The 17501-nt window shown below is 39.2% G+C and overlaps 2 protein-coding genes across 3 annotated transcripts; both read left to right on the forward strand.

Annotated features, from left to right (window-relative positions):
• Nucleotides 1–15: 15 nt before the first annotated feature.
• On the forward strand, nucleotides 16–3743 carry rpl21 (ribosomal protein L21). The gene is given in 6 exon segments (NM_001200118.1): nucleotides 16–38; nucleotides 746–824; nucleotides 943–1004; nucleotides 1818–1930; nucleotides 2560–2710; nucleotides 3623–3743. Coding segments are annotated over 5 exon segments (483 nt in total). The 5' UTR covers nucleotides 16–38; nucleotides 746–757; the 3' UTR covers nucleotides 3713–3743.
• A 9932-nt stretch (nucleotides 3744–13675) lies between these two features.
• Nucleotides 13676–16418, forward strand: gtf3ab (general transcription factor IIIA, b). Of its 2 annotated transcripts, NM_001200276.1 has the most exon segments (10): nucleotides 13676–13738; nucleotides 13740–13856; nucleotides 13953–14047; nucleotides 14141–14237; nucleotides 14989–15077; nucleotides 15155–15228; nucleotides 15320–15403; nucleotides 15480–15712; nucleotides 15793–15846; nucleotides 16195–16417. In NM_001200276.1, coding segments are annotated over 9 exon segments (969 nt in total). In that variant the 5' UTR covers nucleotides 13676–13738; the 3' UTR covers nucleotides 16321–16417.
• The last annotated feature ends 1083 nt before the right edge of the window (nucleotides 16419–17501 follow it).

The raw sequence follows: 17501 nt of genomic DNA on the forward strand, positions 1-17501 counted from the left end.
TCTTTCCGCCCTAACCGCCATCTTGCGAGCAACCGGGGGTAAGATGTACTCCCGTAATTGTTCTTAAAAACCGTGTTTTGCTAAAACTTTCTCGCCTCGTAATGCCTTAGAAACACGAAATAGTCTTTTCTGTTTGGGGTTGTTTTTAAAACGTGCAGCCTGAGTGCTTTTAAATGAGTTAAATAGTAAAATAAATGGAGCCGTGTAGCGTTCGCGTGGCTGAGCATGTGGGTTATGTGTATGATGAAAAGCACCATGGCGGTGATATTTTTTCACTCTTTATTTAGCTCAGCTCGGAAAATGTGAATGTTCCGAATTTTATTAGTGTCCATATGCTAGGCACTTCCTTATACAAGTTTACTTAATGTATTTACACATTTGTTATGCAGTACTCCGGTCTGATCTTACATGCCTAGAGTCCGAGTTAAATTAGAAGTCAGGATCAGTCATGGCTGGGTTTATATATATATATATATATATATATATATATATATATATATATATATATATATATATATCTTTAAAGTCATTTTAGGCTTTTGATTAATGGTGCAAGAATATCTGAATGTGATTAGAAATAGTCATAATAAGCTATCCATGAATTTATATGGGCCTCATCATAACAGCCTTGTCCTGTGCTGTCTTATTGCAAACTCAATCCAGTGATCTTTTATACTGTACAATTTTCAAAACTCTTAAATGTTACAAGGATATGTGTCTGATTATCTATAATCTCTCAATCCAGTAATCAGGCACCATGACGAACACAAGAGGCAAGAGGAGGGGAACCAGGTACATGTTTGCCAGGCCCTTCCGCAAGCATGGTGAGTGAAATAATAGGTTATAATCATTATAGGTAAAATTTGATCAGCTGTATTTCAGAAGAAAAAAAAACCCCACAAAAGAACCTGTCTTTATAGCAGAACTGCCTTTACTCCACAGGCTCAGTTCCTCTGTCCACGTATATGCGCATCTACAAGAAGGGAGATATTGTTGATATCAAGGTAAGCAAAGAGACGTGTATATAGGTGTTTAAGCCTTAAAGTTTTGAATATTAAGTTTGATTGTGTGCTGATGAGGGGCAGCTTTAGATAGAGAACAAGAGCGTGTGTTAGTCTCTTTACAGAAGCTGATTTATGAGTATAGGATGATCACCTTCTTGCTAATATTCCAGGTTTGTGTACCGTTGAATTGACTAGGTCAAACACATACTCGGTGTATTTCACAAGGACGATCTTTAGTCATAATGATCAAAAAGGTCTTACAAACTGACCACTATCAAACAATTTGATAACTAGCTGCAGTATTTTTGCTGAAGTTGTGATTTTTGTATCTTTCAGGAAATTTAGACGTCGCATCCAGACCTTGAAAATGATTGATATTCTGTTAGCAAATTAATATAGACTTGAACATAATTGACTAATTACTGTAAATCCTGTGTCACTCTCTAGAGACACCATTGTTTATTGCACTAACACATTCTCCTTAAAACATTTACAGTGTTTTGGCAGATGCCATTATCCAGAGCGACTTACATTTCTCATTTATACAATTGAGCAGTTGAGAGTTAAGGGCCTCGCTCAAGGGCCCAGCAGTGGCAGCTTTGCAGTGCTGGAACTTGAACTCATGACTTTCTGATAAATAGACCAACATCTTAACCTCTGAGCTACCACTGCCCTAAACACCTTACGTTTTCCTTCATGAACCATGGAATGGGTTTTTAATTAGAGGAGGTGACCCAACTCGAAAGTACATAATTTTTTACTTTACAGGCTGTTCAAACAATATCTGCTAATAAATATTTTGTTGTCGAATAGGGCACAGGAACCATTCAGAAAGGCATGCCTCATAAGTGCTACCACGGCAAAACGGGACGCATTTATAACGTCACACAGCATGCTGTAGGCATCATTGTCAACAAGCAGGTCAAGTAAGTACAACACTTAGTCTGGAATTAACTGTTAACTTTGTCGGGTGTTATGCTAAAGTTTTGTGCTTGTCGTAGTGTTTGTGTGTGATTCTGCAAAGGTAGCAGTGTAAAATGTTTATAACAGTAGCAGATTACACAGTCAGAGGGGTTTCGGTGGTGCCTCGTACCTTTAGCTGAGAAACCTAGGTTGCTGCAGTATGATTTATGGGACTCTCGAAAGTTTTAGGGGGTCGCTGCTGGACACCTAAAAAGATTGGAACCACTGGCCTGAGGGATTTAGAGTGGGTAAAAAGAATTAAAAGTTAAGATTGTGGTATTTTTTGGGGTAAAAAAAAAATCAGCACTGAGATAATTGTCCTTTCACATATTTTTAAAAACCCCAATGCAGTGTGTTGATGTCATGGTCTATAACCCCATCTTCACTTTGCCATGAGGACCTCTTTATGTCCTGTGTGGTCATTCCTGTGGGGGAGAGAAATCCTCCTTATGCACCCTGGCCAGACTGTGCCATGTCTACACCAGATTGTCAATAAGGACACACACATATATTTTATTTTTCCTGAATCAAATTTGAACCGCTTCACCTGTGAACTCATTCTCATTGACTTTCTATATTTTCTCCTTGCAAGGGGCAAGATCCTGGCCAAGAGAATTAACGTGCGCATCGAGCATGTGAAGCACTCAAAGAGCAGAGAGAGCTTCCTGCAGCGCATCAAGGAGAACGAGAAGAGGAAGCTGGAGGCCAAGGCCAAGAACTCCTGGGTGGAGCTCAAGCGCCAGGTACGCAGCGCCGCACAGCAAGCCAGCACACTTTCACAGTGGACTTTGTGTGCTTATGAAGCATGTTATTATATTGTATTTTCCTCCAGTCTGCATGATTAGGTGAGAGTGCTGCTAATTAAAATATCAGTCTACAATATTTGCATCCAGGATAGATGAACATTAGGATTTAGAGCTGCATGATGATGGATTAAAAAACAATAATAAAAAAATCACAATCTCCGTGGACAAATTGTACTAGGTTGTCAGGGATGGCGCTTAATGTATAGTATGTACAGTATTAGTGTTTTGTTAGTGAACATTGAAAGTACAAATTAAAAATGTAAAAGGCTGCTCAAGAAGTACAATAGTAAAATGGCACAGGTAGCTGTGTGCATAAACGAAAATAAAATTCTAAATGTGTAGTGTGAATATCAAGAGTTTACAGCGCATTCACAATTCACCTTCTCTTTAGCCTCAACCTGGTGTAAATGTTTTAAATGTTAAGTAAAATAAAGATTAAATGTGAAACGAATAAATGACATGGTATGCAAAAAAACAGTTAAAACATGAGCACTTATTTAATACAAAATACTTGTAATGTTTGCCAACTAGCTGGTGAAGCTATGTGCACTTCATTTTATTTTAATCAGGTAGACCATGACAATTAGAATGGCTAGAAATCTATCTAGTTATTTATATATTTTTTAAATGACATACTGCAGTGCTGCACAGGTTGATTGATTGCTCATGCCGCTGCTGAGCTGGTTCCTAGGACCAATTAAGTGCTGACCTCTTTGTTTTACACATCAGTTTTGATTTGCTTAAATATTTCATTATAAATTTGTGGTAGTCTGTGTGATGCAATGTTTACACTGTTTCTTTTCCTCTCTTTCACCTCCCCATCCCCCATTCTGTCTTTCCTCTGCACAGCCCGCTGCCCCTCGTCCAGCCCACTTCGTCAGCACCAAGAACAACATGCCCCAGCTCCTGGAGCCCATCCCCTACGAGTTCATGGCATAAATCTGCTGACTTAATAAAGATCTTTATACACACGCATCTGTCTGGGCATCAGTTTTTGCTTCTTTGTGCTCATGTATTTACTACAAATTAACTTCTGTAGTAGTAAGGTGGGAATTGAGAGTTGTTAGTACCTGAAGTCAGTGTGGGTGACTCTAAAGTGGTCTCTGTTAGAGAAAGGAGAACCAACATCATGTCTTTTTGTGCACTTTTCTGGCCACAGCCTTCAGAATAATGAATGTTGTAATCTGATTGGCTCTATGCAATTTTCTGTGATGGGTTTTGTTGGTAAACAAAACTGGGCAAGCTTTTTCAAGTAATATGAACCTCAACCTCTTTTAAAGAAAAGTTGTTCAACTGTGATTCCTTCAATGGAAAAACATCTGTCAAACAACCTGTGAGAAAGTATGCGACTGCTGCGTTTATTCACGTAGTGTACTTGATTCTTATGTGTTCACTCATTATTAAATTTGCCCTGGGAATTGTGTTTAATTGCTATAAAAAAAAATCTACAGGTTTCTTTAAACCAGTGCTCCCCACCCTGAGGATGCTACATATCAAATATTACGACTGAAATCTGTGAGGGGGTTTTGTTGGAGGAGGAGATGTTGGAGTGTCTCTTAGGGAGCCACTTAAAGCGCGTAGCGTCTTCATGACCCGGATTCATTTTTACTGATTGTAACAAACAAGCTTGTGTTGTACAAATGTTTTGGATTCTCAAATATTTCATCCACGGACTAGTTTTCAGCAACCACCAGGGGGCCGTGTTGGCAAACCAAACGCTTTTGCAGTTCTCCAAGTCAGAATTATTGATTGGGGACGTTTTGGCAGTGGTGTGTAGTCTTTCATAGAGGCAAAGTGAAAACAACTGGACTTAGTTTTTTTTTTCTTTCTTTCTTTCTAAAGGTGTATTTTTAATATGCTGCAATGCTGAATATGTACTACACCCTTTTCTGATTTTTAATGTTATGTTCCATTTACTGCTCTGATTCAAATTAGACTTGAGTTAGACTGGTTAACTTTGTTGACTTAAATAGTTTGGTTCACAGTTTTCTCTCTTGCGTCACTCTTAGTTTACTTATTACTTCAAGTGTAAAATAAAAAAGAATGGCCCACAGAAAATGCACGGTACTTCTGCTAATTATTGAAACTTGCAAGCTGATTTGGCTAGAAATGTTACAAATAGTTTGTTTTATACAAACCTCTAATTGCCCTTTTTTCACCAAATTCTGTATAAAGAAAATGAAAAGAAGAAAACATTTAGCCAGTAAATGTTTTTGAATCAACCTGTATGTGTGTTTCATACCTCCCACCAAGTGTAGCATCTTGTGTTATGTAAACATAATGGCTGATTAACTCTATGTGCAGACCTTAGGTTAGTTAAACCAGTCATCACTTTTGATTGGGTAATATTTGGAATGTTACATTTTTCTGGATATTGGACTAAATTTGACAGCTGGAGATTAAAATGTGGGAGGTAAAAATCCAGACCTCATTGTCTTCATAGCTACAGTATATTTGCAAAATGTATGTGGACATTTTGCATGTGGACACCCATATGGGGTTCTTCCCCAAACTTGCCACAAATTTGGATGCACACAACTGTATATATGATGTCTTTGTATACTGTAGCATTACAATTTCACTTCACTGGAACTAAGAGGCACAGACCTGTTCCAGCATGGCGATGGCCCTGTGTACAAATCAAGCTCCATGAAGACGTTGGAGTGGAAGAACTTGAATGTCCAGCACAGAGGCCTGACCTCAACCCCAATGAACATCTTTGGGATGAACTGGAACACCGACTGCACCTCAGACCTCCTCACTCAGCATCAGTGCCTGACCTCACTATTGCTCTTGTGGAATGTGTTTGAACACAAATCCCCACAACCACGCTCTAAAATCTAGTGGAAAGCCTTCCCAGAAGAGTGGAGGAAAAGGGAAATAAATCCGGAATGAGATGTTCAACAAGCAGATGTGAGTGTTATGGTCAGGTGTCCACAAACTCTTGAACATATAGTGTAGCTATAGCCATGGTAGCAGGGTGTTTTAATCCAAAACCTGTTTGCCTCTCCCAGAAGGTTATGATTTCACCATATATGGATCATTTAGCAACATAATAACCACATCCAAATCGACACAAAAATGACAGCAGGAATAAAATCAATGATTTCAACGCTCATGTCAGTCGATGAAATCATTGATATTGTGATTTTGAACCGAATTGGAAAGTGGTGGTTTAAATTAAAGAGGGAATCCACTGGTACAAAACAGAATATAAAAGAGCTAATGTTCTGTATGGAGAACAGTCCATGCTACATCTACAAGTGTCTTCAACCTATTTTGACATGACAGGAAGTCACAGTGCGCGTTGATTTCTCCGTGGAAGCTTCACAGGATATATACAGTTTTGTAGAAATGTTTACAGCAATGTTTGCTGAAAAACTGCATTGCCTAAGAAAACTATATCATGTGTTTAAATAAAACTATACGGCATATGTTTATGCCGTAAACATTATGTTTTAAGTAAGGAATAATACATTTATGGATATACAGTGGTGCTCAAAAGGTTGTGAACCCTTTAGAATTTTCTATATCTCTGCATAAATATGACCTAAAACGTCATAGGAGTTTCGCACAAGTCCTAAAAGTAGAGAACCCAGTTAAACAAATGAGATTAAAATATTATATCTGATTTATCCATTTATTTATTAAGGAAAATGATCCAATGTTACACGTCTGTGAGTGGCAAAAGTATGTGAACCTCTAGGATTAACAGTTCATTTGAAGGTGAAATTAGAGTCAGGTTTTTTCAAACAATGGGATGATGATCAGATGCAAGTGAGCGCCCTGTTTTATTTAAAGAACAGGGATCTATCGAAGTCTGATCTTCACAACACACACAATGTTTATGGAAGTGTATCATGGCATGACATGAACAAAGGAGATAAAAATGAGTTGTTCATGCTCATCAGGCTGGAAAAGGTTAGAAAACCATCTCTAAAGAGTTTGGACTCCACCACCCACAATCAGACAAATTGTGTACAAACTTTCAAGCACCCCTATAGTTTTCTTGGAAAAACATCCACTTTTACAGCACATCCTCCGAGTGTTTTATTTCTTTTATACTGTTGTGATTTGCCAATGATTTATTTATTACTAATGTACAACCTTGTGCTTTTTATCAATTTACAGTTACATTTAATGTTGTGGAACGTCCACAGAGCGAGTTAGTTCCTGTTAGTTCGTTACTTGTTTTTGCAGCTGTAAACAGTTGTTGCCTTAACATTCTCTCTATATTCTCCATCTCTTGGAGTTAATAAGACAAAAAAAAAAAAATGCAGCTTGTTATTGGACTCCTACTTACAGATAAACTTGTACTTACAGAAAACTTCACCACATCAACAATGACACGTTTTTCTTTGTTAAATAACAGGATGTTATATACTTGTGATTTCAGTTAAGGTCAGCACTACTTTCACAGCTGACCAATCAGATTTCAGAATTCAACAGTGTAGTTGTATAAAGTTAAAATATTTCTAGTTGCAGGTGTTGGTCATTTTATATATTCCTTTTTGCTCCTTTTAACAGGGGGTGCCAATATATTTGGAGTTGAATGTGAAGGTTTGTAGAAAAACAAAGCTTAGGAAGCAGCTACATTACATTTTTAACAAAGAGAGAATGTACAGAAACAGACGCTTATTAACATATTTGTATTGTGTGCACCACTTCAGGTGCGAACATGTAATGCGGTGTTTGTGTATGTGTGTGTGTGTGTGTGTACGGCCCACCTCTGTGTTGACGTTCTTTGTGTAACCAGAGTGGCTGAATGGTTGACTGGATATCTGACAAATATGTTATCTCATCCCTGCTCAGTAAATTTACCCAATATTTACTTCAATTAGGGTTTCCTGAGATAGGAGCCACACATATACGTGTGTGTGTGTGTGTGTGTGTGTGTGTGTGTGTGTGTGTGTGTGTGTGAGTAAGAGAGAGAGAGAAAGAGAGCGAGAGAGAGAGAGAGAGAAAGAGAGAGAGGCCTGATTGATTACTGTTTTCAGAGACACTTCTATTTGATGTTATGCACATATCAAACCATCCTCACTCCCTTTAAATTGTTATATTGTATGAGGATAATGAGATGTTACTAAACCTTTGTCTAATCTGCTTGACATCATGAGATATCAACAAATCCGTTCCTCTCATCTGACAAGAATCAACAGCATTGGCACCTGTGTTGTTACTCTTTGCTGGACACACAGGCCTGAGTTTGAGTATGAGTACGGAGATGATAAGGTGAAAGGCTCAGCAATTTCTGTGAGAATGTACGGGAACAGGCTGATAACCTCAACGAATGCTGTGCATATCCGTTGTCCACAGAGGGCAGATGATAATGTGTCCTGTGCTATCATGCTGGTGTTGGTACAGCCACATATTTAACCAGCTGAATGCATGTGACCGGGTCTCGCTGAGCCAAAAGCCAAAGCAATCCATCAGCAATGACACGTCGGCCTGTTATTGATAAGTGAATGCTTGCAACTGGTAAACGGCAGCTTGTTAGTACTAAACATCTGGTGAACGTGCCCTGGATTTTCCTAAACACAGACAAGAAATACAACTGTAAATTATAACTACAGTATAAACTATAACTATTACACTTCATCAGTCAAACTCGTGGATGAAAGAACATATTAACAAAATAACATCCGAGAAATACAGTGAAACGTATTTCCGGTTAAATATAACTATAAATGGTTAAAGGTATGGCAAGTCGTTCATTAATAAATTACAAATTACGTATAATTGTAGGCAAATGGATTTGATATAAGAGGAAAAAACACTTCAGGACATGCTGTTAGAATAAAATAATCAATTTTCCATGGAAAATAGAAATGTTCCATTTCCATTTTCCATTTTCTGTACCACTTATCCTTGCTGGGTCGTGGGGAACCTAGAGCCCAGAGCCCAAGGGGCATGGGACATAAGGTGGGGGACATCCTGCACCTGGTGACAATCCCACACACATTCACACACCCATACATACACTATGGTCACTTTTTTTGGACATGCCAATCAGCCTACAATGCATGTCTTTGGGCAGGGGGAGGACTGGGGGAGGAAACCTGGGAGCCCGGAGGAAACCCCCGAAGCACTGGGAGAACGTGCAAGCTCCACACACGCAGAGCCACGGCCGGAGTCGAACGTCTCAAATTATGAGGCACTTCATGCGAGTCTAAAAGACATTCTGGACCTTGAGTGTCATCCATGGCAGGCTGAACGGAAGTACCATGAATTTTCATATGGTTCCATGTATAACCAATGATTTCCCATGAACGCACCACAGCACCAGTGGGAGTTCATGAGTTCCCACTGTGACTCCTGACCTTCTACTGATAACCCATGGATTCTATTGGGAATCTATTTTTTTTTGTCAACTGCAACCTCAAGTTGTACTGCTTGTTCATCTAGTGTGGTAACCATAAAATGTGTTAATGTTACAGTGTATGTTAATGTACAGTATCTTTTTCAGATTAAATGAATTCTTGATATGCTGATGAATTGCTGTTTTTCTGAACTGTTGTGCTATTCAAAATACACCAATCAAAGACCAAAACCTGAGAATGGCTCAAATTAGCCTTATACCATAATTCTCAAATCGGATTGGTCGGAAAGTGTCTGACAATAATTCTGGCTGTAATTCAAATGATTAATTTATATTAATGCACTCATTCTAATATATTAGCGTTTCTAAAGTTACCACCCGTCCACAGGAACTTGCCCAACCATCCATCCATCTTCTACCACTTACTCCTTTTCAGGGTCACGGGGAACCTGGAGCCTATCCCAGGTTCCAAGGCGGGGTACACCCTGGACAGGGTGCCAGTCCAGCACAGGGCACAATAACATACACACTGACACACCCATTCATACACTACGGCCACTTTAGACATGCCAATCAGCCTAACATGCATGTCTTTGGACTGGGAGAGGAAACCGGAGTACCCAGAGGAAACCCCCGCAGCACTGGGAGAACATGCAAACTCCACACACACAGGGCCCCGGCAGGACTCGAACCCCGGAGGTGTGAGGCAAACGTTCTAACCACTAAGCCACCGTGCGCCCTCACAGGAACTTGTATAACTGACAATGTACTATATACTGTAATCTAATTAGTAATTAGTAGTGATAACAGGAACTAAATTGTCGCATTGACGTTCTACAACGTTAAATGCAAAAATAAATGGTTAAAAAGCATGGTGTCGTTCATTATAAAATTCAGTTGTAATCGCTGGCAAACTGCTGTTGTATAAGAGGAGTAAAACACTTTATACACTGGGTTTAAAGGAAAATAATCCACTTCAGGGTGATAACAGTGACACTGCATCACACCACCCCATCCTTGATTATTTTCTTGCAGCAGCACGCCCCCAGGTGTTTTATTTCTTATATATTATTGCAGTCCAACTAGATTGTACAGATTGTGTAACATGGGATTTGTGGCACGTGACTCAGTTCTCCCAGCAGTGCCAGAGGAGCCAAGAGGTGCTGACTCATAAGCAGTTACTGATTGAATAAAGCAAGAGTAAATAGGCTCAAGGGAAGGGGGGGGGCATGGGGTTGTGCTGGGGAGTGGATGAAAGCAGTCATGGAGTACGAGCTACTTAATCATGCCTGCTTGACACTCACAGATTGAGGCCGTCAAGCAGCGAGGCAGCCATATCGACCTTGCGTTACATATTAACCACCGGGACAAGCAAACACACAAGATTAGGTGATAGGAAGACGAGACATCATGCTGTCTTGACTTCTTCATTCGTATTTCGATTACAGTCCCTCTCTAGCATCTGTCTCTGTGCTTCGATCCCCAGTTTGTAGTGAATAGCCTGTACAAGAAGCAAAGGGCTGATTTGAAGGTTTGACTGAGAGCCTAGCTGCTTTGAAACTACACTATGAATTAAACTCCAACACTGGCCAGGAGCCAGTGTCTGTCTTTTTTTTTTTTTTTTTTTTGCTTGTTGCTGGTTATCAGTGCAGAGCCATGGTCATTCAGATACAGAGAGTTTTATTGATCCTGTCCACAGAAGGGTTGGGACGCTGCAGGACCGGATGGGCAGGAGGACGAGGGAGGGCAGGGATTAGATAGCAGGAAGGTTGACTACAATGTTATTGTTTCGTTTGCAAGATGAATATGGCATGACTATAGCTAGAACACATGGAAATGGAATATGTTTTATCTGTGAAATGTGCAATTCCATAATTTCATGCTACAAGCTAAAATAGCTAAGCTACAGCCAAACTACTTTTTTTTTTATCAAGCAGTCACAAAGAATAAGTAAACAACTACACTGAACTGAGGAAAATCAACTGTGGCATTTTATTGCACAAAAACTTTACATTCTTTTCTGGACATATAAAGCTAGCTAGTTTTGTCATGCTAAAAAACAGCTATTTACTGGACAAGCTACAGTCTTCTGAAAATAGCTCAGCTACTGCCACACTACTAAAAATCGTACTCAAGCTTTTAACATCGCTAGCTACATATATACAGTTTGTGTGTGTGTGTGTGTGTGTGTGTGTGTGTGTGTGTGTGTGTGTATATATATATATATATATATATATATATATATATATATATATATATATATATACACACACACACACACACACACACACACACACACACACACACACACACACACACACAAACTGGGGCATCTTTACTTTTAAGATGTAAAACACACCTATTTAAGGTTATAATATCCCCCTATCAGGCTGTCTAGTAAATAAAAACATAAATTTGATATTTAGGTTCATGAGCTATGTTGATTATCTATGTTTATATATTAAGGCATGGGTGAACAAGATGTACAGCCTTTGCTAGTTCATGATTTCCATATCAGTTTATCTGCATTATTTACAAACTTTATTGTCATTACTATCATTATAACCATCAGCCGCAGAGTTGACTAGGGTTGAGGGACATCAAACGATATGATGAGTCACCACTGAGATATAATGCTGATAAACAGGGCTGTTTTGCGACTTTATACATGCACATGGCTGCTGTAAATCAGACATATCAGTAAGCTTTACCAGTAATTGATAAACTATGATTGTGCGTCATAAATTCTGTGTATATATGTGTGTGGGTGTTGTGTATTATTAGTCGATCATGAATGACAGCCCTTCAGACACAGACAGATGCATTCCAGGAGCCAGTTTGGACAGTTTAATACCCTCCATCAATCTTTGTCAGACTATCCCAAAGACCTTCATTCTCAATCACGTGGTTTTACAGGCCAGCGGATGTAAAGAGGGTAGTTTAGGCACACACGAAAAAATACTGTGCTAAATCAGTTTCACTCAGTAATTATAGTGGAAGTTATATTTATGTCCACAGTATACATTTTAACATTAGTTCACATATTATATTCATTGCATTTTCCAGTGACAAGTAAATTTTACGGTTTCATGTCATTATCAAGAGATAACAAATGTTATTCAATTCAATTCAACTTTATTTGTACAGTGCATTTAAGAGTTGACATTGTCACAAAGCAGCTTTACAGAAATTTATAAAATCAGGATATAGATTTTAAATTTCTTACATTTAACCCTAATGTGCATGTCAGAGATGACGGTGGCAAGGAAAAACTCCCTGAGGCGATATGAGGAAGAAACCTTGAAATACTTGAGACATCTCTTGATACTGAGACTGAGCAATTGTCTAAAGATTAGATAATAGAACTTTTTGTTTCCTGTTATAATGTTAGTTGTTTTGTCAAGATAAAGAATTCAGGCATGTTGAGATTTATCATGCCATCTGTTTAAACCAAAGATTATGATGAATGCACTATGTTACCTCTTTGTAATTTTTCCATCACTGATTTTACTCTTTGCGCCACATCCCCCCCTTGTGCTATTATCTGAACATTTTGTTAAGATGCAAAAGTTATCCAATCATCTCTGGAAGATGCCGCACAGTTCCAGCGTCCCTGGGTCGATCCTGGGTTACTGTCTGTGTATAGTTTCACATTAACCCAGTGTCTGGGTGAGATTCCTCCGGGTTCTCCGGTTTCCACCCACCAACAAAATACATACCGGTTGGTTACCGAGTGGTGACCCTAGATTGCTCGTAGGTGTGAATTTATGTGCATGTCACTCTGCAATCCCAATCAGGGTATATTCCCCCCTCACACCCAGTCTTCCTGGGATAGACCCCAGATCCACCACAACCTCAGGATAAAGCTCTTACTGGAGATGAATGAACAAGTCTTTGGTAGACCTATGAAGTGATAATGAAATCATTCAACTGAACATTATGAGAAATCAAACAGGTCATCCAAAATACTACAGAAAGCGAAATATGTAAACGCATGGGCATTTAGTGAATTTATTTGCTCAGGAAAGTCATGACAATGCAATGAGATCATGAGTAAACAAAGGAAACAAATTCCCTCCTTAATTTATTTAACTAATGTTATACATGCATATTGTGTTTTACATAAAACATGTAAAAGAAATTATATAAGAACACAATAAAATACATCATATTCATTCTCTCTCTCTCTCTCTCTCTCTCTCTCTCTCTCTCTCTCTCTCTCTCTCTGTTTACGAGTTTGACTAACTTCGTGGCTAAGTTAGCCGTTTGAACATTTTATACCGCTCGTGAGGAAGTAATGTCACGTGATACGCACGGGTCTGCTTATGCTAATTAGGAACGAACTATAATAAGTTGCGATTACCTAATGAAATTCGTCCAAATGCTTTCTCGTTGTTTATTTCATTTATTTATTTATTTATTTTTTCAAATTTACTTTCCCATACATGAATTGACTTACAAAGAGCTGTCATTGTACTAAATCACCATGTCTAAATGTCCTCATTGTGCCTGCACTAAATGCAGTTGTGCGATAATGGTACAGTCCATGGCTAATAAAAAAAGAAGCGAAAGAAGGCGCGTTGTCGTTCGGCAAGAGGGAAAACTACATGCCATCGACTGAAAAACAAAAAACCCACCGTGAATACAATGGGAGAACGTTTCAAAGATCCGGCTAAGAATTTCGTGTGTTCCTTCTTAAACTGTAAAGCTTCATTTTCCAAGGCATGGAAGCTGGAAGCTCATTACTGCAAACACACTGGGCTGGTAAGAGACAAAGCAGGAAGTAAAGAGCATCTCTGTGACTCTCTTTCAACTCGGATCTAATCAACCTTCTCTGAAACCTTTGTCTTCCTCCATTAGAGACCTTTTGCATGTGATCGCTGTGATAAAACTTTTTGCACCCGCTGCCAGCTCACCAGGCACAATCTGAGCCACAGTGGGAAGAAACCATACCAGTGAGTCCTCCTGTACCCATCATCTTCCTCCATAACTATCTACTCCCTTCTGTTAAGCTTAATTAACGCTGTGTTCACTCTAATACCCTGCAGATGTTTAGAGGATGGATGTTCAGAGAGCTTTATCAGTACAGCAGGGTTAAAGAACCATGTTGAACGTGTGCACCAGCACAAGGAGAAGCACTATGTGGTGAGTATAGTGAGCAACACGCACCATTGCTCTGGCTTGCACCCATGAGAACCAGTGTTGGATTGTAGTCTTTTGATTTAGTTATATGGTGTTTCTCATTTTCTTAAATTGCGAAGCAAGGATTTGTAGGACTCCAACACCATGAGTGCTTCACTTTTTTTTTTTTTTTTTTTCTTTTTTATAAAGGGAATTCATTTATTGATGGTACATTGCATTATTTGTATTAGGCCACAGGTTCCCAATCCTGGTCCTGGAGATCTCACACTCTGTCCTGCAAATTTTAGTAACCTGATTGAACTAATCAGTTAACGAACAGCCCTTTGAGATGACGTGGGTATGTTTGAGCATGAAAAATACTAAAATGTGCACTCCTGGTTAATTTTAGTCTGTCTTACTCTGATGTAACTGGCATCACTTTTTTTATTTTTTTATTTTTTATCAAGATTTATTTTTTTAATATTGATGGTTTTCATTGAAATCGTCATTCAAGACAGGAGCTCATGTGAAATGCAGTATGTGCAGATGGAACCCCCATATAATCCCAAATTTGCAGTTGGTCCCTTTTTTTCCCCCTCCTTAAATGCAGTACAGACTGTGAACTTCTGGAAAATTTTAAATATCAAGCAGTTTTGTCATGGAGTGGAATTTTTCTTGTTTTCAAAATCATTAAGCATTTGTGAGTAATTCTATTCAGATCAAAGCCATGTGAAATGCTTTCCTTAGATTATGTCTGTTTTTCATTTGTTCTCAGTGTGACTATGAGGGTTGTGCGAAAGAGTTTCGTAAGAAGAAGCAACTGAGGTCTCACAAATGTGAGCACATGAACCAACTACCATTTGAGTAAGTAAGGACTGATTGTACCTTTTTGCATCTCTACGTCTCAACTGTGTCTGATTTGCTCAACTAAAATCTTACAGGTGTCAGTATGAGGGCTGTGGGAAGAAGTATACCACCTCTAAAAAGCTGCAAAAACATGAGAAAGTGCATGATGGTATTATATTTGAAAGGGAGGAAAAATTATTTAAAGGCCCTTGTCTGTGTATTCACCCTCACTTCACTTCATTCTAACGTTGAACTCGTAGGTTATCCGTGTGCTGAAGAGGGCTGTGACTTCCAGGGAAGAATGTGGACGGAGTATCAGGCACACAGGAAAGCAGCACACAGAGGTAACCTGCTCCATCTGAGGATTTCTTGTGTTGTGTTCTCATGCTTTGAGTTTGTAATCTCTGCTTCTCTTTGCAGAGGCTCTGCAGTGCGACAGCTGTGCGAAGGTTTTCCATAAAGCCTGGTTTCTAAAGAAGCACAAACTCTTCGTGCACTTGGGCGTCCGGCGTGTGTTTAAGTGCACCAAGGAGGGCTGTCAGAAAACCTACACCACACATTTCAACCTCCAGAATCACATTCTTTCCTTCCACGAGGGCATACGCTCCTTCATTTGCCCTCATGATGGTTGTGGGAAAGCGTTCGCCATGGAGGTGAGAAACGTCTCAGAGACCGAGGAGAGGTTACTAATCGTTTATGCTTTGATTAAAAAGAATTTCCTTTGCATTTATAGGGAAGTCTGAAGCGACATGCTGTAGTCCATGACCCTCAGAAGAAAAAGCTGCAGGTAAACCTCAGTGGTTTAAGGAATACTTGAGTTGTCATCCCTTGCCCCCCAAAATCTATCAAGTGCATCTCTAGTGATTTTACCATTGACATGCTGTTTCCCCTCACTTATAATGGAAATCTAAGGGCACTTGGAGTGTGGTTGTAGGAAAATAATTCACAAGAGTACTATGAAGGGTAAAATGAACATCAGTAAGATGTGCAAGTATTCGATGAATCTAAAGTAGAGATGGTCCAAAATAAAACTTGAGTGGATTAAGTATTTGGCCCAGTACATGATTGAAATCAAATGTGAAAATTTAATATATGACTGCAGAATATAGTTGTTGGACTTTTTTCCTGTCTTCAGAAGAAGACCAAACGAGGACGGAAGAAGAAACTTGAACCAAAGACGAATGTTTCGGATGACTCTGAGCTGCCTGCACAACTGCACGGGCTGTCTCTAAACACATCCACGTCCCAGAACAACCCATGAACATCGTGCAGTCAATGAGGACTTCCTAGTTGACTTCAATTTCAGTATCCAGCATAATATAATTTAAAAGCACTACTAAATAAACTCACTTCTCTGCACCTCTGGTTTTGTGTTCAATTAAATATTCAGGATTTGGATGGTGAAGCGAGCTGATTCTTAATTTAAAGGCTGTAAATAGGAAGGTGCTGCTTCCTCCTCTTCAGTTCAACCCACAAGTTTTCTGTGTGTTTCAACACCTTGATTTTGTGGTCAGTAAACCACTTGTGTTGATTTTGATGTATATTTTGGATCACTGTCCTGGAAGATCCAACCACGGCCCGTTATAAGCTTTCTGGCTGAGGCAGTCAGATTTTCATTTGATATCTGATATTTGATCATGTTTGATTCATGATGCCATATATCCTAAAAAAATGTCCAGGTCCTCTAGCAGAAAAACAGCCCCAAACCATTAAAAAGCCACCACCATATTTAACCGTGGACATGAGGTACTTTTCCATATGGTTACCTCTGTGCCAAAACCACCTCTGGTGTTTATTACCAAAAAGCTCTTTTAGTTTCATCTGACCATAGAACCTGATCCCATTTGAAGGTCCAGTAGTGTCTGGCAAACTGAAGATGAGTTTGTTTTTTGGATGAGAGTAGAGGCTTTTTTTTGTTTGTTTGTTTGCTCTTGAAACCCTTCCAAACATGTGATGTAGGTGACTTCAGATTGTAGTTTTGGAGACTTTCTGACCCCAAGATGCAACTGACTTCTGCAATTCTCCAGCCGTCATCCTTGGAGAATTTTTGGCCACTTGAACCATCCTCTTCAGTGCGTTGAGGCAGTATACACAGATGCCCGATTCCAGGTTGATTCCTATTTCCAGTTGTCTGGAACTTGATTATTTCTCTGATGGTGGAAATGGACATTTTCAATGCCTGTGCTATTTTCTTAGACACTTCCCATTTTGTGAAGCTCAACAACCTTTTGCTGCACATCACAGCTATATTCCTTGCTCTTACCCATTGTTATGAATGATTTAAGGAAGTTTGTAATATGTGTTAACTCATATTTATACCCCTGTGAAACGAGAAGTCATGGGTGAACAATTTCCTGTTCCTAGTCACCCAGGTGTACTAATTTAAAAAAAAAAAAAAAAAAAAAAAAATCAATGGGAATATACTTCAACTATATTTTTCTT

The sequence above is a fragment of the Ictalurus punctatus genome, chromosome 23 (genome assembly GCF_001660625.3).
Source record: "Ictalurus punctatus breed USDA103 chromosome 23, Coco_2.0, whole genome shotgun sequence".
In the NCBI taxonomy this organism is placed as follows: Eukaryota; Metazoa; Chordata; class Actinopteri; order Siluriformes; family Ictaluridae; genus Ictalurus; species Ictalurus punctatus.

Excerpts from the sequence above, each read along its gene's own strand:
- gtf3ab (XM_047150061.2), top strand. The coding sequence starts at position 13,740 with ATGGGAGAACGTTTCAAAGATCCGGCTAAGAATTTCGTGTGTTCCTTC. Across the intron at positions 14,048-14,140 it reads AGTGGGAAGAAACCATACCA|ATGTTTAGAGGATGGATGTT; the intron begins GTGAGTCCTCCT and ends AATACCCTGCAG. Across the intron at positions 15,404-15,479 it reads CAGGAAAGCAGCACACAGAG|AGGCTCTGCAGTGCGACAGC; the intron begins GTAACCTGCTCC and ends TTCTCTTTGCAG.